This window comes from Chaetodon trifascialis, chromosome 15, assembly GCF_039877785.1.
Source record: "Chaetodon trifascialis isolate fChaTrf1 chromosome 15, fChaTrf1.hap1, whole genome shotgun sequence".
Taxonomy (NCBI): Eukaryota; Metazoa; Chordata; class Actinopteri; order Chaetodontiformes; family Chaetodontidae; genus Chaetodon; species Chaetodon trifascialis.
The window spans coordinates 11,774,565-11,802,168 of NC_092070.1; the positions used below are offsets into that span (position 1 = coordinate 11,774,565).

At 44.7% G+C, this 27,604-nt stretch overlaps 2 protein-coding genes across 6 annotated transcripts in view; one reads left to right on the top strand and one right to left on the bottom strand.

Moving 5' to 3' along the window:
* Positions 1-27,604, top strand: part of atp6v0ca (ATPase H+ transporting V0 subunit ca) — a 57,740-nt gene that overhangs the window by 19,329 nt on the left and 10,807 nt on the right. The window lies entirely within an intron of this gene.
* mapk8ip3 (mitogen-activated protein kinase 8 interacting protein 3) lies at positions 22-26,235 on the bottom strand. Of its 5 annotated transcripts, none has more exons than XM_070981907.1 (34): positions 25,206-26,235; positions 21,106-21,226; positions 20,404-20,474; positions 19,934-20,025; positions 19,121-19,144; positions 17,530-17,581; positions 16,437-16,668; positions 16,162-16,264; positions 15,424-15,542; positions 14,227-14,238; positions 13,593-13,610; positions 12,330-12,387; positions 12,062-12,214; positions 11,090-11,147; positions 10,819-10,970; positions 10,630-10,686; positions 10,342-10,512; positions 9,377-9,536; positions 7,991-8,041; positions 6,725-6,814; positions 6,291-6,446; positions 5,960-6,125; positions 5,574-5,771; positions 5,295-5,472; positions 5,101-5,217; positions 4,525-4,605; positions 4,337-4,404; positions 3,874-4,022; positions 3,603-3,774; positions 3,395-3,508; positions 2,884-2,922; positions 2,180-2,344; positions 1,918-2,064; positions 22-1,448 (listed from the first exon to the last, which is right to left on the bottom strand). In XM_070981907.1, exons 1-34 carry the CDS (start codon positions 25,509-25,511, stop codon positions 1,324-1,326), a joined length of 3,975 nt encoding a protein of 1,324 aa, XP_070838008.1. In that variant the 5' UTR covers positions 25,512-26,235; the 3' UTR covers positions 22-1,323. The 5 variants fall into 5 exon arrangements, with proteins under 5 accessions (XP_070838008.1, XP_070838005.1, XP_070838007.1 ...); XM_070981904.1 differs by having other exon boundaries at positions 17,434-17,581; XM_070981906.1 differs by lacking the exon at positions 7,991-8,041 and having other exon boundaries at positions 9,377-9,503; positions 17,434-17,581.

Here is a 27,604-nt window from a genome sequence, read left to right on the forward strand (position 1 = left end):
AAATCCACACACCAACTGTACGTTTTTTCAGCACACAAATATGTTTAATATTTAATCCACACAGAGATCAATGCATGAATTTCCATACTGAACAAAGAGGATGGGCGTCAGTGTGTCTGGAGATTTACAATAACCCCTGTACAAATAATGACAACACGTCACTGTTCACCTGCAAACTGTCTGATCAACAGCCAGTCAGACGAGAGAAATGGGTCTCAGACTGAACCCTCGACACATAACGCTCAACCCCGTTCTACTGGTGTAAAACACGACTCCAGCATGACTCCTCTGGCTGCTGCACCACATATTTTCTGTCATTTGGGGTCAGTTACCACACATTAAGACATGAGTTTTTTTTAATTTGGGGTAGAAAGTGAGCAAACGTCAGTAATCGAGACTCTTCAAACAGACGTGACTGCAAGGTTGAATGCGAAATGTTTTAAGCAACAGCCAAAAAAACCCAGACTTCTGTGCTGAATTCAACATATTTTTGACTTTCCATTTGTTCCATGTCGTCGTACCGTCACTTACCATTAAAAGTTTAACAAACCCAAACTTGTTTGCCAGCCACTACATTCTTAAAGCCAAAACAAGACTCCTGTATGGTGTCTCATCGCATTTGTCTTCACTCACAAACACAGTCAAAGATAGATCCACACACACCTGACATCTGCATCCATTAACTCCATTTAAATAGGGTCCACTTGGCCTAAATGGTTATGGATTCCTGATTGGCTGTTGGGAAAATCAGACAGATTTCTGGTGGAAATGCAAGTCAGTGCTGTCATTCACACTGCTGTTTCTTTTTTTGTTTGTTTGTTTTGGTACAATTGATAAATGTTGGGCCTCTGGGCTTCGCTTTAAGACGAGATGGAGGTTTCACAGATGACAAACTAAGTGGAGGAAGAGGAGGAGTAACTCTGGGGCAGATGCAGGACAATTGAGGTAAATATAGGAGGAGATACAGTGTGCTTACAGGGTGAATATAAGATCGGTACAGAGGAGGGAGGTAGTTATGAGGCTGGGGTACAAGGCTCATGAAGATAGTTACAATGCCCTGGGTGGGACAGAAACAGGATGGCAGGCAGATTACTAGATCAGAGGAGGTACTTACAAGGCATTAAAGTTACAAGGTGGTGGGGCAGGAGGGGATATCAGTTACAAGGGACGATATACGGCTTGGAGGGTCGTTTTAGAGCCAAGGGGGAACTTTTACATGACCGGAGATAATTACAAGGTTTGGGTGGCTGGAAGCTTTTGGGGGGGGAGGAGGAGATTTCTTTAAGGAGATGAGTGGGCGAGGTGTTAAAGCAGATCCAGGTGTCACTCAGGTATGTACGACACCTGCCAGACTATGATGTGGCTCCGCTCAGCTTTGCACAAAGCAGGTTTCATCTGCGAAGCTCCAGCGGTGTCTCCTTCCTCTGTCTCATCGTCCTCTCCATCTCCTGAGGAAAACACACAGAATGTTATTACATGATGAACACATACTAAACTTTATTCTGCTGCTTAGGCATTGCAGGTATGGACGACACACATTTACATGTTGCAGAGCTGACATTAAATATCAATGCCCTCCAGTGGTCACAGCGGGGAACTGCAGCACTGGAAGACAGTGAACACTCAGGCTTCTAAATACACTCTTGCTGACACTTCCAGTGAGTACTTTCAAAATAAAGTAATCACACTGCTGAAAAACACCTGCAACTGTTGCTGATGATTTTTACAATAATCACATTGATAATGAGTCGTACATATCAATAATAACACAAGTATCAATACTGTGTGTCAACCATCAATTTAATCTAGGGTTGCAGTTCCTCATTGTGACCACTGGGGGAGCGATGATAACAATCAGACTAATAACAAGTCATAACTCAGGAAATAAATAATTATGAACAAGGTGTGATTGCTCACCTATACGGAAGTCGATGTAGCCCTCTCCTCCACTCAGCACCAACACGTTATGAACACTCTGGGCCTCCGTCTCTTGGGGCGCCGTTGAACCCTGCCCCTCTGATGGACTGTCCAGCACACTGCCGTTCAGGGTGGCCAGAACATTGCCTGTCACACACACACAAAAACACACAAAAAAATCAAAACAAGGTTAAAAGACTCAGGAACGTAGTCCGTTACCGACAGTCAGTCACATCAGCAGACAGACGGACTTTGTGCCTACCGGGTACAGAGACGAAGAACTTGACAGCATCACGGTGTCCATGGAAACAGAGCTGGGCCTGTGCCATGGAGCAGTAGGGGATGAAGCTGCCGGTGCTCTTCTCAGAGCCGTCGTCACCGTATACGTGGATCACTCCACTGGATGATGTAGGAGACACCTTATTGGCTGAGGGATGAGAAACCCAGAGGTGACAAACTGACCAACCAGGAATGTTTCTGAGCAAACCATATGTGGTAGCATGACGCAGGCAAAATGAATCAATCAGTCTTTACAGGAAAAACAGCCAGACAATCAACATATATCCACAGATCAACTGAAAATGAGAAGTGTTTTTAAGAATATTTCAAAAAGTTTGAAATGGCTAAAACACACCCCTTGCATGCAACGGACCCGGTACACACAAACTAATCTTTTAGTCATTGATGCAACATGTTGTGATGATAAAGAGCATGCAAAGCAACCAATGAGTAAAAGCACTGTTCTGACGGAGAGTAAAAAGTAAAATCATTGCACACAGAATACTTTGGTGACCTCCAGTTAAACGTCCACAGATAAAAGAGGACTACTTAAAATGCCTGAGACAGCATGTGTGAAACAGGAAGCTTTAGTCTGAGGATGCGTCATCGTTCCAGGGGAAGTCAAGGTTTGACGGGGTGAGAAAAGGGAGATCACAACAGCAGGAGGGAGGGAGCACTCCCACTTACCCCTCACACCAAGGAGCTGTCCCCGGTGAAGGACCACCGCTACCAGAGGAGGAGGAGGAGGAGGAGGAGGAGGAGGAGGAGGAGGAGGAGAAGGGTGGGAGGAGAGCAGAGGAGAAAGAGGACAGTAACAGTAACAGTTATGACCAAGATTGTCTGCGAAAGAGGTGAAACCACTGAGGGGAGGCAGGAAAACAGAAGGTGGAAAGAAAGAGTTTGTGGGGGGAAGAGGGAGTAAGCTAAAGGAGAACACAGATATGCGAGGTTGAAACTGCAGGCTCCTGATTGGTCAGTTCAGGCTATGATTTGATTATGATGCTGCTGTTGTTAGTTTCTGTAGTGAAGGAAAGTCATGGACACCCTGTTAGCTGAATTTCAGATCGTCTTAAAAAAATATCTAAATAGTGTAAAATCTGCATTTGCTTTGAATTCAGCAATCCAGGAATAAAACGTCCTGCTACACCTCACGGTTCAGGGGTTTTAAAACAAAAATGTCAAGTGACCACAGACTCACTCTCTGTCAGTGGGATGGAGATGATCACACCGTTTCCAGTTCCTACCCAGAGACGATTTCCACCGATCAGAAGTGCTGTGATTCGCACAAAAGAGAAGCCCAGCTTGCCAGTACCTGTGAATTACAACCAGATTGTAATTGTACATTGCAGCCCACTTTCTCTCTCTGAGAATGAGAGGCTCTCTATAACAAGCCAGCATGCTCTCACCCAGCATCTTGCTGACGTATGGCTCGATGTCCACATCCTGGAGGTGCTGGTGTGTATGCGCGTGGTAGAGGCGCAGGGTCGAGTCAAGCCGGATCGACACCCACACACCGTCGCCGATCCACGCTAGCTGCCGCACCTGACTCTCCCTACGAGGGTGGGCATCGAAGGACTTCTGCAGAGAAGTAAATCAGCTCATTATTGCAGTTTTATTAGACCTAAAGCTCCATAAACGCTGATTGTTAGATGACGTAACAGTGGATTCATGACTCACCTCGATCTGCATGCTCTTGGGCTGGATGACGTGGATCTTGTTCTTGTAGCCGCACCAAACCTTATCATGGACCACAGCCATGCAGCGGATGGAGTGATGAGGCCGACCGAGGTCCATTAGGTGGTAGTTTGACAAATCCCACTGACCATCTGATGACAAAACCACACACACACACGCACACAGAGTGCAAAGTTAGAATGCATTAATCTCGTCTGAACATTCTATTTGGTGAGATATTTTTCCCTGTTTTAAATACCTCGGTATGTGAAAATTTCCTGTTTTTTGGCAGATACTTTTGCTTATTTTAAGTAATATTTTCTCCATTCTATTGCTTTCTTTCTTGTTTTTGTGAGCTGAGTTTTTTCTGTGTAAAAATCAAAATGGCTTTTTTTAGTTCCTGGAACCAACTAGAGGCTTCATGTATGGGAGCTCTGTTAAACCACATATTTTAAACTCCACATACCCTCTGATCTGTGGAATATGGCGAGGGTCCCATCAGCGAGGGCAACCAGCACACGACCTTTCACATGCCTGCAAGTAGAGAGGAGACACAAGACTGTTGGAGAAACGCATATTCATAAAAAAAGACCTGAAAAAAACATTTGCCCACAACCGAGTTTATTTGACAGTTTAACGGTCAGCACCACTTACACCAGACTGAGCACAGAGTCTTTGAGTTTGATGGAGTGGAGACACTTCTTCCAGTTTCCAACTGCTGAGTGCACGTAGAGCCTTGAGGGAGAACAGAGGGAAGATACTCCAGAGCAAAACCAAACTGCATACAGAGTTCAAAAGAAGCACCGTCATTACATTTATACAAGTCCAATTCCAAAAAAGCAGGGACACTGCGTAACCCACAAATAAAAACACAATGCAATCATTCACAAACTGTGTTGCTGCTTCTAATTCAGAATAAGCAGATACAAAAAACAATGAAGGTGATGGGGTCAAACATTAAACGTATTGTCTTTTTTACTGTTTTCAGTTGAGCATTTGATTAGCAAATGACCACAGTCTGTTTTATTCATGTCCTACATAGAGTCCCAGCTTTTTTTGGAATTGGGAAGACACAACACTCTTTGGGGGAATCTTCCCATCCAGAGTGTGACTGATCTTTTCTTATAAAAGTAAAGAATTATCACTAAAAATATGAGCTCATATGTGACTCACAGAGCAGAGTAAAGAAACGATTGTACTGTGTGTTTTTGGGGCTCCAGCAGAACTTACCAGCCATTTTGGGCCCCGAGCCACATAGTGGGGGCCACGCTGGTGTAGTTCTTGGCCTCTTCTCCGTCCTCTGACTCTGGAAGGTGAGAAGTCTCCTCTTTGGACTGACCCGCGCTCCTGTGTGGACAGACAACAGTCATTTATTCCCAACATTCCTCATGATCGTCTTTTAAAGACAGACTTTGAGCTCCTACCTGTCGGAGGCGTCTGCTGGGCGAGGCTGGGGATCGGTGAAGACGTGCTCCGTAAATGGTCTTGGGGGTCCCACCTCTGTGTGGCTGGCTGTTGGCTCGGGAACCTCAGTGGCCTCTGTGGCCTCCTCGGCCGACTGGGCGGGGTGAATCTTCCCATTCATGGGGGGAGCAGTGGGGGCTAAAGCATGACCAGTATTGCAATAAATAGACAGACTGGTGGGCTTGACACCTTTCTATGATACTAAAAAAAAGATGGAAGGAGCATTTAGGCTGTCTCACCTTGTCCTTTGTCCATTATGGGCGTGTCAGTGCGTGAGGAGCAGTTGCTACGGGCAACACTGCAGTTGGTAGCACAGCCAACAAGAGTGATACCTGCTAGCATGCCCTCCACGCTGCCGGCGTCGTCGCCTCCACCTGCTCCTCCGTCACCCGGATCCAACACGATCTCTCCTGCTGGATAGTCACTCTCACTGGCAGCTGGATACAAACACACACACACATTAACACATGTAAACACACATTTCTGAATTAATAACAAAAATCTGAAGACGTTCAACTTTAGCAAATGAGAAAGAGCCGTTTGAATTCTCACTTTGTATTATTCAGAGATGCTCCTCTGGAGAACAGTAATCGTGAGTACGAGGTTAGAGAAGAAGAAGTCTCACCTGGCACGCTGGAGATGCAGAGGACGTGGGAATTGCAGACGTTGAACTGGTCGACCAGCGAGCCTGGCTGGTTGGCGTCGATGATGACCACCTTGCTGGCAGAGTGGGTGCTGGTGAGGATCCACACTCGACTGCTCATGGTGTCTGTTTCCTGGAGCTCCTTGGACTGGGCGAGCAGAGGAGGGAGAGAGCAGACAATGGGTTTTAACACAGCGACAACTGACTGAGAAAGGACAGACATGGTTCATGTGTGTGTCCTGTTCTGTAGTTTAATGCTCCGTTTTTTAACTTATCCAAGCTGTCATGATTGTGTGTCTTGAACTCGGTCTACCTTCCTCTTCTCTGGGGAGCTGTGGCTGCTCTTCTTGCCAGCTCCGTCCTCCTCAGCGTGCAGGGGGTCGCTGCTCCCTGACGGTGCTTTGGCTGGTACTGACTCCTGGGTGCTGGCCCTCCATCCGGTCAGGTCCACTCCAGCTGCACACCACAACTACAAGCATGTGCACACACTCCCGCCTGTGAGTGACTGACTGCCACAGTGCCCCTTAAAAATGTTGTTATTGTACAAAGACCATGTTCTAAACCATTGGATCCCAACCTGTTCCCAAATATTGAATAATAATTTGCACCAAACTGCATGTGCATCATTCTGCACAGTGAAGATCAAACTTTCAAGTCGAGCAAATGCATTTCTGAGCAGAGGTGGACTTCAACTGCAGAGCTACGGTGGTTCATATCACAGAAAACCTCATCCCCTGAACTCCTCACCTTCCTGTTGGGATCTTTCTCCACCAGAGGACGACAGTACACCGGGACGGGCACGTTCTTCATCCGGTTGTCTTCTTTCTCGTTAGTAGTCTAGAAGCACAGGTGATAGCAGATCAGGAGACGAGCGAGAAGTGAATTTTTGGCTGGTTCCATCAAAACATCTCCAATGGTAATACTGTCCACTAATGAAAAACAAAAACACTGAGAGTTCGTTTATGTACCGTATGCATGTACAGTACATACGCAACAGGCGTTAAAGGAAAATTCCACTGGAATCATCACTGTGTGATGTTAACGATTTGCTATTTTTTCCCAGGATGCCACACTGGACAATGGACTGTCTCTGCCTCTTCTGTAATAGATGTATCTCTGCTGATTGCTGCAGGACATGTTAGTGCAAAATTATGCTTTTAGAGAGAATCCATCCTTCGATTGTGGCACCGAGATGTGATTTCAGATTGTTCTGCTATTGAACTCCATCGTAGCTGCATGGGAAATATCCTGATGCGAAGTCATGTTGTCGCATGAAATACACATGCCCTTATGCTACTTAATGTTGTATATATATATATGTATTTTAGAGTGAATTTTTCCTTTAAGGCGAACTCTGACATCAAAGCAGGAGTAAGTGATGACGGCATCAATGTTGAAGTTGAGGCAGGTTGAGACAGACAGAGGTTAAAGGTTAAAAGGTCGCAACAACATTGGCAGTGGGAGAGGAGATCAGATGGAATCAACTCCACAAAGACAGGAGTTTATCAGAGATGCAGTCAATAAGGGGTGTGTGTGTGTGTGTGTGTGTGTGTGTGTGTGTGTGTGTGCATGTGTGTGTGCGTGTGTGTGTGTGTGTTTGTGTGTGTGTGCGTGTGTGTGTGTGTGTGTGTTTGTGTGTTTGTGCGTGTGTGTGTGTGTGTGTGTGTGTGTGTGTGCGTGTGTGGTAACATTTTGTCTTTTGTCATATCATGCCTCAAAATGAAAATGTTCATGCATTTTAGTTGCATTTCAGGGCAAAGTTACTCAGATCATAGAATTCGTCTTTATTTAAAAAAAAAAAAAAAAGCTTGTTGTATTAAAACGTCTCACGTGGGGTTGACAGAGTGCACAATACGATGTCTTGATTATTTGGATGTGTGTTCAGTGTTTTGTCTCTTGGTTTTTCTGGTGTTAGCCATCCGCTGCTGTCTAGGGGTCTGGGCTTTAGGGGGGGAGGTTAAAGGGAGGGCAAGCCTTAAAGGCGCATGCTGGCGCTCTGTCGGTCTCACTTGCCTGTTGTCTCTTCAGCGGGTTGTCCTGAGCGCTGTCCGTCTGACCACCAGTCTGTGGGAGACCAGAGTTAGAGCCACCTGCCTACCAACACACTCTGCCTCTCTGGCCTTTCCCGCCGCACAGGGTCTGCCAGCTAATTCAAAACACACTTCTGTGCTATGAAATCATGCTATGATGGAAAAGACTGAAAGCTGCTCCTCTATTTTTCTTATTGTCGATAAATCCCATAAAACAACCAAAACCAACGATGAACTGATCCTGCTCACAAGGTCAGTGGATAGCATCTGTGTCTCCAGAGCCTGATAATCATATACCTGTGCCTCAGCGCTCCATTATTGTCCAAAAAAACATAACTAAAGCGCCAAATGTGTATTAATCTGCATCTGAAAATAGTTCCCAGCAAATGCTCTATTTACTCCTATTTGTTTGCTACAGTGCCCTGCTGTTTAAGGAGATTACTGAGCCTTTTTTAAGAATTAAACCACATATTGCAAAGGAGACAATTGGCTTGGGCCTGATTAAGTGATACAAACAGGGCGGTTGTAAAACATCAAGTGAGAGACTAATAGTACTGGTTTTGGTCCTTTCATGAGGTTTGTTGACAGCTATCGGCAGCTTGGCCCTTTGTGGCAATTATGAAATGTTCCTTTTAATCTGGACATTACAGAGTAGAAAAGACCCAGCAGGTACATTTACATTCAGAACAATCTTCACGTGCCAAGATGTACCAGCTAACAAACAGCAGCCAAAATGAATCAACAGTCTGACCCCTGATCAGCTTCAGCTGTTACACCCATAATGTAAAAGTGGACTGTGGGCAAAAATCCAAAAATCAACATAAACAGCAGAAGAAAAATGTTACAAACATCATGAGTCTTTGCAAAATGGCTTGTTACTTGTTGGGATAATGTTTAATCCCCTTCACTTTCACACGTGAGAATCAACCGGGAAACAGTTTTTACAGCGAGTCAATAAGATTTTCAGGTGTTGCGAGCATACCGCACTGTGTAAATCTGTGAAAAAGCCAGCATGAGAAATTTTATTTTATGTGTGAAAAAGAAGTTTGTTCTTGTCACTTCACTGCGTGTTTGCATGTGTCACAGTGACACGCATAATGTAGGAGATTTGAGTGCTGAGGGTCACACGCTTTTTTGATTTAAATCTGTAGTTTTTGTGTGACTTCACGTTTCATTTAATTTTATATAGACAATCTCCATTACTTTCTATAACTACACATCTTTTCTACACATTTACGCACTCACAAACCAACCAGCCAAACGACTGCGAGGTTATTCTCCCCTCCTGCAATGAGTTATTTGTGTTTTTCTTGTGTATGTGGAGGCTCAGAGGGGCTTCTGACCATGCAGGGTGGGCTTGTGCGAGTACCTGTTTGAAGCGAGACGGCACGCTCCAGCCGCAGGCCTGCATGATGCCGTCATCGCGGCGCATGTGCTCGCGGACCTGCCGGTACTGTTCACGCCGCTGCTCTCGGCGGGCCAACAGTGCCGAGTCACTGAGGAGAGACGCAACACCGTTACTGGCCAGTCTGGAAGCAACGGGGAGGGAGGAAGGGGAAGAGAGAGAGAGCGAAGCGTTAGCAGCCTGGCCAGCCAGCAGCAAGAGATGGAGAGGAGAGGCGAGAAGATGAAGAGGTGAGGAGAGGAAGGAAGTAACGCGACAACAGTTAAAGGCACAAGTTAAACACAGCTTTAATCTAGCTCAAGCCAAGCAATGCCTTTATTCCCAATGAAGTGAAAATTATGGAAGGATTTTAAATATCTTTAGTGTTTGTGCTTGCAGGTCCAAAGATAAGAAAAGAGAAGAGAAGAAAGATGAGATTGTATGCATATTGCATATTCTGCATGACCATATTCTACAACTACCAGGCCATTAAACTGAGTTCTTCCTCAATAACCTCCCAATGACCTATTGCCTACCTATAGTAAGCAAGGAAGTTGTTGTACATGAATTATAATCATAATAAACCAACCCTTAATAGTCCTAAAATCCAGAATAAGGCATTAATAAGTACTTTATAATGAAGAATAATAAAGAGGAAATATGGCACTAATACTAGTTACTCAATTGTTCAATAACAAAAGCGTTAACCATTACAACCCAAGATGCAGTCAGGATAACGTTCAGAATATTTCCTTTAATCATCATGAAGAGATTTGACTGAACGGAACATGAAGGCACTAATCCCAAACGCTGAGCAACAGAGAGCCTGCTGGAAGCCTCCTACTCTGCAAGCTGCCGCAAGCGAGCAAGCAACCACGGCACCAAAGCGGGAAGCAGGTAAAGGTGGAGGTTTCGAGTTTAGCGAAGCGGTCTAAACGGCTGCTGCTCACTCTTCGGGGAAGAACTCCAGCGTGCGATTGGAGGTGGAGATCTGACACATGGTGTGGCTGCGTCGCTGAGAGAAACCGGCCGGCGAGGGAGACTTGTAGTGGATGTTGACGCTGTAGTACGGCCGCTTGACAGGCGGAGGGCTGGACGATGAGCTGAAGAGACGTGCAAAGCTGAGAAAAAGGGGAGAAGAGGTTTAACTTTTCGTGGCCTGGATTTACCAAATGATTCATTAAGGGTTTGTTTAAATTGTACTGTTGTGAAGGAGTTTTATTAAAGTAGAATCTCACAACTGCCAGATGGTGGACTTCTTCTTCTCTTGGATTGGGGGACTCTCCCGGGACGCCCTGAGAGGAAGGAGAGGAGTGAGTCGAAGGAAAAGAAAAAAGTTTAGAGCTTTTTCTTGAAATCTCTGGCATTTTGGGCTCATCCAACTTCTTCCTCTCTACTTTAAAGCAGCGTCTTTCCTTTTCGTCTACCTGATCATTTCAGTCCACCGGACGGCCTCCTGCAGCTCCATCAGTCGCTCTTTGTACTGATTCCTCTCCATCAGCACTCGGGCCATCTCCACACGGGTGAACCGCCGCCGCTGCGTCATCGTCATGTCGCCGTCCTGCATGGGTGATGAAAACTGGGAGAGAGCAAAGTGCCATTTCTTTAATTAAACAGAGGTCTGAAAACACACATTTCCAAACAGATGTGCAGCACACTGACAGAAGTTCAGACGGAAGCAGAAGCAGTTTCACTCACATCATCACCTCCTTCATCCTTGGAGTCCCTAGATGCACCGAGAGCCTCTGCTCTTAACCTGCAGCCCAAAAAAAACAGGTTACATAACATTTATTTCTACCTGTGGCTTGTGAACTTCATTAGTTGTATGTAAAAAATACATCAAGAAAGCAGAATGACATCCTGTGTCTTGGTCTTTGAACTCGGTGGGAAGTCTCTATCAGCTAGTTTGATCCTCTCCTCTTTCCATCCATCCCAAATTTACGACCACCCATTTCTCCTCTGACTTAAAGCTGTCTTTATAACCCACAAGTGTATCTAATTTAACTTCAGATTTATTGGCTGTTGTAAAAACGTTCTTGGGCCTTTGGAAATGTGTCCTGGTGAGTTTTACAGTTTCCGACTGAACGCTCCACAGCAGCAGAAGCTGATCCCACATCAGCTTTAACCGCAGGTGAAAAGCATCCAGTGTGAGCAACACTGACATATGATCACACCATGAAACCTGTTGCTCAGATGCAACACAGACTGGTTTCTAAGAGTTTAAAGAGGCACCTTCGAACTGCGGGAAAACATGGCTGAATAAGAGACAGTGTGCTTCTTTACAGGGAAGTTTCACAGTGGAGGAGCACACTCAGCAGCACGCGGAGTTCTTAGCTGACTCAGCTAAGATCACTGAAGGATCAATACAGGAAATTACAGGCTCTTGAAGTGGCCAAGGTGCTGTCTACGACACAGAAAACCTCAGATCTGTATTCAGACATTGTGTCCTCCGGTTCTCATAGTCGCACACATCACCAGTAAAGGTTTTTCAGGACGATCCTGTTACTCTCCCTCTGTGTCTGTATTCATGTCAGGATGTATTCATTTTTTCGGGTCACTCAGGTTTGGATTACAGGTCGACACATAAAGCCATTATGTTGAAGCATAAAAGTTATTGTGCATATTGTCTTCTAACAGCAGCGCAGTTGTATTTGGCCTGTTCATACTCACCTCTTGAGTTCCTCTTCCAGCTCCTTGACTCTGGCATCCACCTTGTTCTTGGACTGCCTCACAGCCTCCAGCTCCTCCCTCAGCACCTCCTGCTCCCCCGACAGCTCGTCCACTTTGGCAATAAGGTCATTTTTCACAATGTTGAGAGCATTTCTGTCAAGCAAAGAGCAGAAAGAGGTAAGACATCAAAACTGCCCCCAGGAAACTGCATGGTGGGCTTTCATGTTGGCACACGCACACGCACATTACTCTTTTGTGTGTCTCTTACTTGGTCTCGAGGAGCTGTTTGTTCTCTGTCAGCAGGTTCTCCACCTCCTTGCCCATCCCTGAAACAGTCACATCCAAGTCTCTGTTATTCACCACACACTATATGCACCATTTGATTGATAAGTTTCTGTGGCAACTCTCAGACCAGCTAAGGTAAGTGTGGATCAAATTGTGGAAAACCTCCACAAAAGGCAACGGTTTAATAATTGCAATAAAAATGAATGGACAGATAATTGATTTGAGCATAAATCAGTTTGAAAAGGAAGGTCTGTTGTTAAATATCAGGCGAGGAGTTCTGGAGCATCTTTAGCTGCTTTTCGCTGGTGAGAACACGTCAAAATATCCTGTCAATATTAATATCAGTCAACATCCAGCTCCATGAGCGCACATATATTCAGAGGTCAGTTCCCTTAAGAGCGACAGTGTTAATGTCATGCTCAGCCTCTTCACTTTGTTATTAGATCTTGATCATCTTAATTGTTACCACGCGTGAACTGAAATTCTTCCATGCAAGCAGCAAGCACTGTGCAACATAAGCCGAGCGCACACGGGAAAAGCAAACACATAGAAAGTTTGACATGAGAGCATGTCAAAACCAAACAAAGCCACAAAGAAAAAAAAAAGCCAAGAGGCTCTTATACACCAGGTGTCAGTAACAAAAGAGTGGTGATAGCTTGTGTTTTCTGCAGAGAAAATGGTCCTTGGTGGAGCTGAGATATGTGATCTGACTGCAGAGGTGGAAACTAAGTCGTGTCTACTTGAGGCGGCTCAGACTGACAGCTTTAACTGCAGCGCTCTAAATTACAAACTAACAGCTGCTGCCTAAAATCAATCTCTTGATGGAAATCACTCTTATCTTGAACTTTGAAGGTGGTGACTAAAGGAGTCTTAAGAAATGGGAAGAAAAAACACTTTTAAAGCCAACTTGTCTCCTGTTGAATGGTGTTCACCACACAGCCTGTTATCTTATCCAAGACATGCACTTTCACTATTTATCTGTTGTTCTGCATGGTCTCTGCATTACATTATCCTCCAGTAGTGTTTTACTACCAAACAAGAGGATTTTTTAATTTTAACGTTCTATAAATGTGGAGCTCTTGATTGGAAAAAAAAATGTAATTAGGTATGTGAGATGCAAAGGTAAATATAAAGCCACAGAAAAAAAACAGACACCACGGAGGAACCGGCAGAATGTGAGAGCTAGAGGCCAGGGAATGACATAACAAGCAAATGTGACCATGAGCGTAGGCAAGGCACGCCTTACCGAAGAAATCATCACGGACTGGAGGCAAAAGAAGAAGAATGGAGAGGGAGAAAGGCCACAGATCAGAGAGGAAGAAAGAGAGAGCGACAGGAAGGGAAGAGAGGAGAGAGAGGAAGCTGATAAGCATTAATTAATTTGGATTTGAGGAAGAGCAGCAGGGACAAAGAACTAGAAGACAAAAGCTGCTACTCTGCCTGATTGATTCAAAAGGCCATCGGACTGATTTTAAAGTCCCAGTGAAACAGACTTTTTAAGAGCACTCTGCTTCTGAACATGAGGCTGGGAGGGTCATTCTCAACCGATGGGATGTGCTGTCAGTGCAGGGGGGAGGGATTTTCAAATATCTATTCTAATACGATTGGCTGAAAACTCAAGGATTATCAATAATTTCACTGTGACTTTAAAGGAATGAGAAAAAATTGCCTTACTGCACCTGTAGGGATACTGGGCATCATCAAAAATTCCAGATTTCCAAACAATAAATGAATCTTTATGTGTTAATAATTGAAACTATAGTAATGTGCATTTTCTGATTTGTGCATACTGACTGATTTTTACTCTTAGCTGTGGAGTTTGGAGAGTAGAGAGGAGTCGAGAGGGTAAAAGAAAAACCAACGCATGCTCAGATACACACCTGAGAACTCGCCTATGGGTGTCATCAGCAGAAGCACATAAAAGGGGAAAAAAAAGGAAACGGGTGAGAGGTTAACAGATGGACAAGAAGACGGGCAAGATCTCCCTTTCTATTTTTGGGAAAACAAATTTAAAACCCAAAAACAACCCAGCTGTATTGGCCAAAAATGGAGACTGACGGAGTATAAACATGAAATAAAGTGAAATGAATCTTTTAAAAATAAGATCTTTTGACCTGAAATGGGCTGCATCAAACATGCCTCTGCCCCATAAAAAAAAGACAGAACAAACTTAGTAATATAAAAGAAATCATAAAAGTAACACTGCATGAATGGGCAGCTGGGGTTGAGGGTGCAGCCAGTGAGGGGTTGTATGTTTTTTCAGGAAGTGATGCAGGGATGAGCTGCTGGCATGGAGTGTATTCCAGCCTCAGCCATGCAAGGTAAAAAAAAAATCAGAGTCAATGCAGTGGCACAGTTGCACAGCCTCACATGGAGCTCCTGCCCTGCAGTGACGCAAAGCAAAAACAAATGCTGGCTTTGTGCAACGCACACATGCATCCGCCCTTACTTTGGATCTACACTTAAAGCTGGAGTGCGGGACTTTTACATTTAAGTGACTGTCTGGTACATTCAAGCAGTTGTCAGACAAGTTCACACAATGCTGATCATCACCGCCAGGTAAGTCTCTCTTTATTAAACACGGGTGTCTCTTCATCTCAGAGAGATGAGGAGACACCCGTGTTTCCTCCCTCTAAGCTCCTCCAAAAGGCTCCTCTCTCCTGGAGGTGCATTTAAGGGATTGGAAGCTCCTCCATGATGGCGGAGGGCAAACGAATTCTGTGTCACAGGAGGAGAGAGGATGCGAGGAAGTTAGCATAATGAAAAGCACCCTAGGAGTGTGACGGAGCTTATGGCGTCATAAACATGTCGACAGTGTTTGTGTAATTACTCTCACTGCCAGAAGGGGGAGACAAAAGTTCCGCACTGCAGGTTTAATCTGATATTACTGAGTAATATCACACACTGGCAGTAGAAGTAGGAGTCACAAGCTTCACTTTCACCAGCTCAAAGTGAGCACTGATCAGCTCAAGAGGAGGCGAAAGAGTTTTCAAGCACTTCCTCTTCAGGATTCCAAGAAAAGTATTATAACTACAATGAATCTACGACCGCAGCAGTAGCCAAAGTCCTGTTCATACCTAGCAGCTCGGCGCCTGCATCGACATCTCCAATGATGTCCGACTTGGCGTCTTTGATCTCGTGGTAGAGAGAGTCGGTGTTGATGCCGAATGCCTCATTCACGATGCCCTGTGAGGGGCTGAAACAGACATCAGATCTCATCAGACAACGGCAATGGAAATATCTCGCTCACAGTCAGTCACTTGCACTCCCCTTGATTTAGGACATTTCATTTGTCAGACTGTCTGCAGGTCAATTCATACAGGTAAACAACACCAAATGATAAATATGTAAACCAGCAATGAGAAGGCGTCGGTAGTACCTCTCAGTCTCTAATTGCAAATGAACAATGAGTGCGAAATCTATTTTAATTAATGTTAGTCAAAATATGATACTTTGTGACGACAGTCCTGCACATGTGTAACACATGCTGTCCATCAAAAGTCTGGCCACTTCAACCTTGGTCATTTTGAAATTTTTAATTTTCAGCTGAAAGATTCAAGGACTGCAGCCTGCAAACATGTTTATTTTGGATGTAAATTAATTATTATTATTTTTTATTTCGTAATAAAGTTTATCATTTTAATATGGGGGTCTATGGGGACTGACTCACTTTTGGAGCCAGCCTCAAGTGGCCATTTGAGGAACTGCAATTTGTGGCACAATGCTGATCATTTTTGAAGGTGGTAAAACTTTGGAAAAACAGGACTGTGACTGTCAACATTTGTTGTACATGGAAACCAGCTGAATCTTTGTACCTGTTTCCTCCTCCGTACACACGGGGGTCCACACACATGTCAAGCTCGGGGGTGGAATCGATAATCTCCTGAAACTCAGACCACTCGTCGCTGCTTCCCATGCCTGGAAAAACATGAGCAAGATGCAACGGAATTACATTTCAGCTGCAACTTCAGACAACTATAAACATTTCGGTGATATTTTTTGTTGGACTTTACACCACAATTTGGGGAGGGAGGCTGAGAGCGATCGTCTCAGACGTTCCAGGTGTAAACAGGTGGTGACTTCCTCTTACCGATGCTGACATTCCTGGTTTCCTGTGAAACCTGCACCTCCATATTCCGGCTGAGCCTCTTGGCATTTTTCCTGCGGTTCCCGGCCCGCATCACGTCAAAGTCTGAGTGCGGGAGGAAGCCCTCGTTGATGGGGGTGACAGTGGCCGAGGGAACGGAGGAGGTGGGTGTGTTTGACTTGCTTCCCGTGCTGCTGGGTGTGGCTGCCACCGAGTCGGACTCTGATCCATCCTCCTTAATGTGCAGAGGCCGTGTGAGACGAGGACATGGGAGAGAGACAAACAGCATTATATGAGCATTATGTAGTGAGGCAGGGTCAGGTGCTAATTTTTTACCTAAAACACCTCCACCTCTTTTAATTTCTGCTGGAAAAATGATACCTGATTCAAATATCAGTAATTATCAATGCTTTCTTAAAAGCAGCTCCATGTTTTGTGGTACATTACTTCTTCTGTGCTTTATGGGCGGATTTAAAGCACAGACTGCATTAACACCTTTTGGCTATTTTGCAAGTCATGGATTCACCACTAGCACTCCTAATGTTAAGTGTGTGAGGTCAAATTTCTCTTTGTTCTTACCTTTGCTGTTAAAGAGACAGATAGAGTATATATGCCATCACACTGTATGGATAGCACACTTTTGGAACCACAGGCTTAGACTTAATGTGTAAGTATAAACTGAAACATGAGGACGCATGGCAGGACTCCATGATCACACAGTAAAATGATCACAGTCATAAAGAAAACTCCATGGAAAAATAAATGGACCCCTGCTTGCTTGAGTCAACATATACACCTCACAAATTTGATTTAAAGAGTAGATTTCCGTGCGATGTAGCAAAAATAAGTTTCCTCAAAAAGAGACACAAGCAGGCGTGAGGGGGGAGGTGGTCCGTGTGGGTGTGGCTAGTGGGACGGGCGGCAGTAAGCCTGCCCCTCCCCCTTCCACTCCCCAGGCTGTTGTGGTCGTGGAGGAAGACAGCGGCGCTGTCTGTCCCACCTGATAGGCGGAGCAGAAGGTGGACTGGCCGAGCTCGCTGACCTGCCAGATGTCTCTCCCGGGCATCATCCTAGCCCCCCCGAGACCCCCACGTACCATGCCCTCGCCGCTGGGGTACAGGCTCAATGACGGTGGGCGCTCCACTTTGCTGCTGGCACAGGAGACACAGAGAGGGGTGGAGACTAGCATGAGGCCAAGATCGATCACTTGTTTATTATATTCAACCTCTCTCTCCTCTCCAGGGCTGGAGTCTGACCTGGCATGCATTTGATGCAAGGCACAAAACAACCTGGACAACTATTCAGCACGATGTTGAAACACAGTTCAACATTTTGGAAAATGCTTTTAGTCACTTTCCCGCTGAGAGTTAGATGAGAGGATTGACACCACTCTCATGTCTGCGCAGTAAATACGAAGCTATAACCAGCAGCCGCTAGCTTATCCGAGCTAGTCCAGCATATAACACTGGATAAAACTGTGAACTGTTGCATTTATTAATGTGCTCATTGGTGAGCTTCAGAGGTGCACATACATGGATTTTCTTATCTTTAAACAAAGCCAGGCTTACTAATTTCCACTGTTTCCACTCTTCAAGCTAATATAATCGGCTGCAGCTTCACATTTACGACAGTAGTATTGATCTTCTCATCTAGCTCTCGGCAGGAATGTGAATGAGCGTAGTTTAACTCTGTTTTTGGACTGTGGAGGATGCCTGACCACCCAGAAGAAAGACACACAATCATAAGAAACTCCACACAGAAACAGCAAACGCTTGCAATCAAACCCACACCTGATCATTTTGAAAATGAGTAGTATGGACTTAGAGCACGACAGGGATTGAGATTTTAGGGGAAAGGTTGCTTTTATGAGGCCCGCAATGAGAGGCAACAAGGGCTCTGACGGCATGCAGTCCAGTTGAGCAAGCCAAACACATTTTCCTCATGAGCTTTTCTTAATTTACAGGGGAGATGCAAGTCATTCAAAATACAGAGCCATCACCACAGGAAACTACAGGTGGAAACTAAACAGATGCATTACATAGATTACCACGACTATGGGATTAAATATAGGTTTAAACATATAAATGGGCTGTACAGGAATTACCGCCTTGTATGTGCAGTGTTTTGGTTGTGTGATGCCTGAACAGCTGAAGACTGAAACTAGCTGCACAGGGTGCAGATCCATGTATCCGCATTTACTTACATCAGCTCCTCAGCGAAACATCAGACAGGCACAAATCTAATTCCTACCGCTTGTGTAATGTTGTTCCACAGAAAAGTACAAGAACTGCAGAGGACAACCATTTAATCTTTGCTTAATATTAATGCATTTCCATATAATTGCTTCCCCTTTGAAGAATATTACTGCTTCACTCTTGGAAGACAGATAGACAAGACAAGCAGAGCAGGCAGACAGACACTGGCAACTCATGAGGGAGAAAAAGGAGGAGGCAGACGGGGAAAACCTCCGAACCATTCCTCATCTCATCCATCGCAACGTCATTGATACATTCACGCTCAGAAATTGTCACAAGCACCAATAACTAATAAAGCAAACGCATAAAGGAACATGAGGAGGGGCATCAGCAAATCTGAAGTCACATTTCAAGTGAGAGCAGGCCGGTTCAGATGGGGGAGCTGGGGGGGGGGGTGTTGTGAGGGCAGTCGTGGGACCGTGTTGGATTTACCTTTTCCTCCATGTGTGGCGTTGACTGTGCAAACAGCAGCACAGAGAGCAAGCCAGCAAGACAGCAAGACAGACAGACACCGATTAGAGATAGACAGGAGACAGGAACATGCCATGACACATGAAAAGACATACACACACACACACACACACACACACACACACACACACACCTTTTTACCTTTACAAGTTGACTAAAGGTTAAAGTATTTCTTACAATTCTGCATTTAAAACTGCTTCTGATCATCAGCAGTTTGTTGAGGAGGAATGCAGCTTGGAAGCCGAATCAGCGTTTATAATGCAACCATCCTTTCGAACAGTTGAAGATTTGTAGGATTAGGATGCCTTTGAATAAACAGTGTAGCCAAATAGACATTTAAGACACTGTGTGTGTAGTGAACATGTTGCAGGAGGCGAATAATCTGCAGTTCAGCTACAGAAGCGGCACCAGATGTCCCACTCCTCGTCGTGTTTCATGCTCATATATCTTCAGGACTCATGGGTTGTGCCAGTGGCTGAGCATTGCAAGCTGGCACATAAACTCCAAACTTTTTTTTTTCTAATTATTTCCCACAAGGCTCATAATAACTGCCAGGTTTCTTTGTACACTTTCTCTCCTCTCTGTTAGACGGAACTAGCAACTGTTCATCATGGCTACTGACAAACCAGCGTCATCACAACGAGCGCGCTGACGGAAAAGCCTGATACATTCAAGACAAACACAAACATCAGCGACAAGACGATGGATGAAAGTTACGATTCAAATCCGCACGAATATATACGTGCTGCCTGTAAACACGCTAAAACGACTCACGTTCGTCCACAGCCGGGGCCCTCTGATTGGCTGTTGCTCCCTGCCTGCTGCATTTTGGACCGCTCTATGTGCTCGACGTACGTCTGGATCATCTGTGACCCACAAGGGCAAGAAAAGAGAAACGATGCTGAGCAAAGGATGTGTGTGTAAAAGAATTACACTGATTTAATTCCATCTATCATCTACTAAATGTTGGATAACTGTCAGCGAGGGCTTTTGCATTTTGCTGTTTATTTATTATTAGAATATACTAGACATATTTTTACATGTACATATGTATATAGGGCCACTTTTATATATTTTGCTTTATTGAGTTGCCATTTTATTTATTATATTCTAATCTAAATAGTTTAATACCTGTTCATACATTTCCATTTGTGTGTGGAGCACAGAGGGGGCTAAAACAGCATTTCATTGTGCAATCCTGTACTTCATTGTGACAATAAAGCTGAACCAGGGACTGATCTTACCTCAGTGTGCCGCTGGTGCAGAGCGTTGTACTCTTTCTTCATGTCTGATTCTCTCTCCTCCAACCGAGTGACTGTGAGACAGAGACAGGGAGAGAGTTTAACAGCAAGAAGTCCAGGAGGGACTCATAGTTGTGAGTGTGGAGGAAAAAGTAATGGATTAAATAGCAGTAATCCTTTCTGGTTGACCAGTTCACTTTCTAATTTGTCACCAACTGGGGGTTTGGATAATGAAACAGAATTTGATGACAGTTGCATGGGGTTACAGCAAACCTAAGGTCATTTCTGTGAGGTAAAATACTGACAAGAAAGATGGAGCATTTAGCTGTTTTGCTCTAAACTTGACTGTAAATCAAGAAAACAAGAAAAAAGGTGGCAAGAAAATAAAAGTACACAGCCAATCAAACATGTCTGCCAGTGTTCCTAAGGTTCTGACAAGAGGAGAAAAGCTAATCAGGGTTTCAGTTTAAAAGTGTCCAAATCTAAAAATACAACCATCCTCTCTACTTCCCTTTCCATTACAACTACAATGGAAAGGCTTTCTTGGGCTTTCTTTAATTTGTGTATCTGAAGAAAAACAGCTTGAAGAGCTGCAGAGATATTAACTGAAATTCATCAAATAACTTTTAATTTCCAGAGAGCCAGAACAGATGTGCTGCTCGTACAGTATGTTGAGTTTTCTAATTAGGATGCCTGCCCACTCACTCTGGTCAGAATAGTTCTTTGTCTTGAGCTCCAGCTGCTTCCCCTGCAGCTCCAGAAACTCCACCTGCACCTGCAGGTCCTTCTTCTCAGCTTCCAAGGCATCCTCGAACTCAATGAATTTCTGAGGGAAGACGTGAGGAAAAATCAGGTCTTTACACAGCTGAGAATACATTCACAAACAGTACTAAAAGAGACAAATGATAGAATATGGTGCCTGTTCTGTATGGACTGGATTTGTGTATGGAGCTGATATGGAAAAAACGCTGCACACTAACATTATTTAGCCACACAGTGGTGTCCTGTAATTGTGGTACAGTTCACAGCAGCAATCACCTCTCAGTGACTCATTAACTGTGCAGTCTGTGCTGCATACATCAAAAACAGTGTTTAGATGAGAAGCATGTTATATCTAAAGCCTTCGTCTCTTACAGAGCGGTTGGAGTTTGCAAACAGCTTAATGAAAAACCTCCGCTGGTCCCACAGTGTGCACATTAACTCAGTCAGAGAGGAAGCAGAACAGGCAAACACACAGCTGCCTACTTCCCCTTCCCATCGCCTGTTTGGATATTTTTTTTATAAAGCTGTTCACAATGACGTCCTTTTTTTCAGTGCAGCAAGTCCACAAAGTCTTAATACTGTAATCCTCCGACTGCAGGGAGACCGAAGTGCCAGGAATATGCAGCAGATCTGCACCACACAAAGGCAGCTGCTACAACACGATGACCCACGACATGATACTGATATCCAACACTGTGGGTCTACAATCCCTGCTTGTTTGTCACAATGCAGAATGGATTTCAGCAGAAAAAGAACCGATTAGTCCTTCCAGCCACTGACAAGAGATGTTACTCTCAGGTTTCTTCTAGTAAAGCAACTTAATGACAAAAAAATGACTCAATAAAAGGTGAATTTGTATTTTATTATGAACTACCAAGCTGAATAAACAGGTACTGCTTTGCTTCAAGATAATAACTGAAGACCAAGTTTACATATCAGATAAAGAATCTGACTATACACACAATTATAGTTTCCATCTCTCATAATGTTTAATATTCAGATCTGAGGGATGGTGTGGTGTCTAAAAATGCATTGCTTCACACATGAAGCCTTACAAAAAGAGTCACTTCTTCAAATGGATAAAAGCTGAGATGCATTCTGCTCATATTTCGCGTCTGTTTTACATTAAAAACATAATGTGCTAAAACCAGGGACCACCATTATGCGGTACAGTAGATCTACCTCCAGAGCTGCAGACCACAGCTTCACGAAATAATATCCTTGGCCCCGTCCCCTCAGACCGGGAACGTGTCCTACAGCGACGCCCTTCAACTGCACTCCTCTATCCACCACCTCTGCCTGCATCTGACACCTAACCTCTCCAATCGGCAGAGGATTTCAGTGAAGGAGGTACAACCAGTGAAAGCAAAATCAAAATCAAGAGAGGAGGAAATAAGAGCATGGTCTGCTAAAGCAGTGATGATCAATCTTTCACTGTCATCACACTGTGAGAAGCGTGATACACAGCGGAGAAACAAAGCACGGTCAGTGATACAAAGTGATGGATCATTCCAGACGCAGCCTCTGACAGAAAACAACAAAGATGATGCAAGATGGCTGAATTTGTTAACCTCACTTTAATAGCTGTAATCCTGGATGTCTTGGTGAGAGCTACATGAGCAGACAGGGAGTTGTGGCTTTGTTTACCATTAGCTTGAGCCTAATAACCTTGTAATCTGAGTCGTTTTTTTTTTTTTTTTCCTCGTTGCTCCCTGCATCTTGCAGAGAGGCTGTGTTATTGTTTTCCTCTGGCTGTGAGATTCTCTCTCAGGCCGCCTTTCCTTCTTATTAGCCTCTGTGCGATCTGGCCTGTGCGTTTACTCGCTCGTACTGCAGCTTTCTATACTCCAGTCTAGGTCTTTCTCTCTGCTTTTGTTGTTCTGTCTTTGCTCCTCATAAGCACAAATCAGGTTACAGTGCCAGGCTCCCTCAGTGTGCTCTGTGCACTATTGATTTCCTGTGACTCCCCCTCCCATCCCCCATTGAACCCCACCGATAGTCAGACAAAACTGTCTCTCCATTTATGTGTTCTATTCAAATTTGTTTTCAACATAAATTACACACTGGATACAGAAAATAAAGATTATCAGCACTTTTGATATTGCAATTTTATTTGAGGCGATGAAGTGGGAATACAAATCCAATAGTTTTAGTTTTGGATTTTCTCTTGTCTGGTGAGCCAAACTATGCCATTAGCCAAAAAAGAGTAACAGGGTCAGACAAATAAATGTGTTGTACTGTTAAATGTGTTAACTGGGATGAAGCCTTTAAAGCTTTAAGTTTTGTCAATGAGTGTTTTGGTATGTTGAGATACATTAGTTATGGATATGCAACCAAGAGTGCAGAGTAACTTCAACCATAAAGTGCATTTAAAGGGATATACAGTCATTATGATCTGGTCTTCACCATCAAGTTACTGTACACAGACTCTGAGTTTGAGTTTTGGTAACAATTTTAACAAAGAAAACTGCAAAATGTGACTGGACCTGTCGCCATCTTTCAATTAAAACCATGGTCTCAGCGCCTCCTGCAACCTGCAGCATTACCACTTACAATGCGACCACATTTTTACAATGAAGGATTTGGTTTTCTGTCATGGCATTAAAGAAGCTTAAATATGCTGAAAGTGAAGTTTTATGAACCAATTAACTGCCTGCAGTGAAAACAAACTAGACAACAGACACAGGGAGAGAACACGGCGGGGGGAGCAGATGATGAACCAGACTAAAAGCTGAGCTAAGCTGATACTAGCAGAGCTGCCAGTGATATGCTGAGGCCTCTTTGGATGGGAGGAGGATTAAAGTTGCTTTATGATGCCTGCTGGATCCCACGGCTGCTGTGACACCAGTCAGAGAAAGACAGTGGGCTGAAAAAAAAAGATTTGCTGGAGGTGGAGTTTGGCTGGTAATGCGATAGCTCCATATTGATGTCCACTTTTGTTGTTTGTGTCCCTGTTCTCACTGCGTTTTCCAGTGTAAACGCCCACTGAGAGTAGTGCTTCCACCCTTCATCTGTCAGAGCTTTGCTGACTGTCCCTTTATCACCATATAATGTCTGTAAGCTATCAAGCCTGCGTTTGCATATTGTGTCCTTATGTATTTGCATGTGAGAACATCAGCTGTGCTGAGCGCCAACTAAGGTTCAATAAAACAGTCCTAAAAATAAACTTTATACCTGTTATTTACTGAAAAATAGAAATTTGCCTTGTGTTCTTGTCACTGATGTTAGTTGTAGCATACAGTGGTGGAAGCAGTGTTAGGGGTAGTAGTTGTAGTAATAGTGGTGGTGGCGGTATGATTATTTGTGTAACACCTGTAACAGTAGAAACCAAGGCAGGTTCAGCCGTATTATAGCAGTATAAGCAGTTTTAGTAATAAAGACAAATGCTCTCCTCTGTCATCGATACATAGAAATGTTGCTGTAACAGTTCTGACTACTGAACTGTATGTATTTAACATCTGAGTACTGTTTGTTATGAGGTAGCCTGCATGCAGTACAACGGTGGATATTGACCCCAACGTCTTACCTTAACTGACATGGTATCAATTCAAAAATCCTAAAAATCCAGATTTAGATTACAACCTCTAATGTTCTTTGAATTGTTTGGTATTTTATGCAGAATTTACATTTTGCAGGACTTTATGCTCCAAATCTGGCACCGATGTCACAACTGGTCTTACGCGTTACATGACACCTGCTGAGCAAAGACAAACAATTATCATTTTCCCATGAGTAATGTACTTCTACCAAAGCAAGAACAGAGTTCGGCTAAAGGCAGTTCTGCTGTAAACACTTGATTTACTCTGTTTCATTATTGGGTTACAGACTATTTTTAACAGCTTGACAGATAACACTGTTGCCAATGTGTCAGCGGTATCTGCGGTGCATTGAGACTGAAAATAAGCTCAGCAGTGTCTTGTCACAGGCCTAAACATGAGTCACATGTCTGATGAAGCCTCTCAGCTCAGACCGTGACTATGAAGGAAGCGGCGTGAGGCTGGGTGTGATGATGCGAGGCCCAGCAGAGCCGGTGCTTCACTCACCTCCTCCGCCTGCTTCCTCAGCGCTTTCTCCCGCTCGTACTGGGTGATGAGCTGCTCGTTGTCCTCCTTCAGCAGCTCCAGCTCCACTTCGTGCTCCTGGTTCTCGGTCAGCACCGCGTCCAGGTTCTCCAGGACGTTCACCACCAGCGGCATCAGCTCCTTCACCACCTCCTCGTCGTAGCTGCGGATCAGCCGCTCGAACTCCCGGTAGATGCTGTTGGCCAAGCCCGACACCCGCTCCGACATCACGGAGCCGGAGCCGTAGTCGTCCTGGTAGACCACCTCGTCTATCTGCAGCTCCATCATCTTGGCAGCTGGAGCCGGCTTCTGTTTTCCAGATGAGGAGGCTGCGCTCAAACAGTTTTTCAGGCCTGTAAGGCGAGACTGTCACAAGGTTTGGATCCGCTCAGCGCAGAAAAAAAGGGACATTCAATTCAATCACAGTCTTTGCTCAGATATAGAAAACTTATGCCATTTTGCAGCAGCGTCGATTCACGCAATTAAAACTGGCTGTTACTGTGTGTAACGGCGCATAACCTTGAGCTCGGTACTGAAAATACTGGCTCCAGTGTTTTGATGTAAAGAGGGCCCCCTCCTCTCCCACCGCCAGCCCGTTGTATCGCCTCCAGGCGCGGCCCAGCTAGTGCTCTCCTCCCGCGGAGAGCATCCGATCCGGGGAGCAGTGGGTGTGCAGTGCGCCGGCCTGTGGATCGGCCCTCGTTGAGTCCATGCCGAGGAACGAAATGCCTTCGTCGATTATATTGCACCTGCCTCTCAGCAGCCGCAGCCATGGACCCCAGCCATTGCTGGCAGGGGAAATAAATAAATTAATAAATAGGTAAATAAATAATCTAACGCTCCCGATTCCCGCCGACGCCCGATCAGCCACTATAATATCGTTTCTTCCATGTTTTGCTCCTCCTTGCAGCGGGCCGCCGATGCTGCTGGCCAGGCTCGGGCGTTGATGGTGATGTCCCCCTATGGGAGAGGCTCTCCCTGCTGTTCAGATGGAGGAGCCAGCTGACCGACCCCGCTGACGTCACAGCGTCTGCAACGAGCGAGTCTGCCTGAGTGCGTCCAGTCAGACAGACCATACCGGAAGTCAGCTTCACGATTTCACGATAAAGCGACATAAGATAATGAATTACGAAAGCTGAGCTTTTCAGCAATCGTGTCAAAATGACACATTCAAGGTCTCCCTAAAGTCTAGTCAGCAAGCCAGGATGAACTCATCAGAGCTGTAACAAGACACTACCTCAAACACAGAACTTTACCAGTAACTCAGAAGCACCAATCCAACAGACAGCTCAGTGGCCAAATGGTGAAGAACAAGGGTTCAGGTTGTTGTGATACAGCTCCAGTGACCATCGGATGGAGGTCAGGTGTCGCAGATCTGAAACACTGAGAGAGACAGCGCTCTTCCAAAAAGAGGCCAGAGGAAGTCAGTGGACGTAACAATGGGTTTGTCATTTTTTTTAAAACGAGAGCTTTCAGGGTTTTTCAGCAATTTTCCAAATTAAAAAGCAAAGTTGTACACTGCCTTCAGTGGCTCTGGAAAGAGCTTTCTAAAGTTCATCACATTTATCTCAGATTTTTGTCACTACTTTCTCAGTGAGCTCAGTTATGATCTGTTAATCTGATAGGCATCAAAAAAGTATGTTAACACAAGAAACAAAGTCAAACTCATTATCATGATATCTTGTTGGTTTACTTGATGTTTATGAAACACCAGTGAACATGTCACACATATACACTGATTTCCTTTTATGCTTTAACCAAACGGTTCAGGTTTTGGCTTCACTGATGTCATCATATTCCCAGATGACTAACTTAAGGTTAGTCATCTGCATTTTATCTACTCTATATCTACGGTAATACATTTTAACTTACATGTCACATTATCCATCCATCCATCCATGGACCCCCCTCGGGGTCGCGGGGGGGCCGGAGCCTATCTCGGCTGTCAACCCTGGGCCGGTTGCCAGCCGATCGCAGGGCACAAGCACACAACCATTCACACTCACACTCACACCCAGGGGCAATTTAGAGTCAACCTAATGAGCATGTTTTCGGTCTGTGGGAGGAACCCAGGGAGAACCCACGCATGCATGGGAAGAACATGCAAACTTCACACAGAAAGGCCTGACCCAGGAATCGAACCAAAGACCTTCTTGCTGTGAGGCACTACCTGCTGCGCCACCGTGCAGCCCATGTCACATTATATCTATTCATTTATTTGTGCGTTATCTTTCCTCCATAAACAGAGATCTAAACACCACATTCCCATAAACACTACTGACAAATGCCGTCAGTGTCCTCTATGGTAGTCACGCTGTCCTTTGCGCTTTGATTTATGCAGTCTCATATGTGCAGGTAATTTTATTTTGGAAGTCTAAACC

Coding starts and splice junctions, on each gene's coding strand:
- mapk8ip3 (XM_070981904.1), bottom strand. CDS start 25,511: ATGATGGAGCTGCAGATAGACGAGGTGGTCTACCAGGACGACTACGGC. Junction 21,227..25,205: donor TGAGGAAGCAGGCGGAGGAG/GTGAGTGAAGCA, acceptor GTCTTCCCTCAG/AAATTCATTGAGTTCGAGGA. Junction 5,772..5,959: donor CTGCATCTCCAGCGTGCCAG/GTGAGACTTCTT, acceptor GTTTGTATCCAG/CTGCCAGTGAGAGTGACTAT.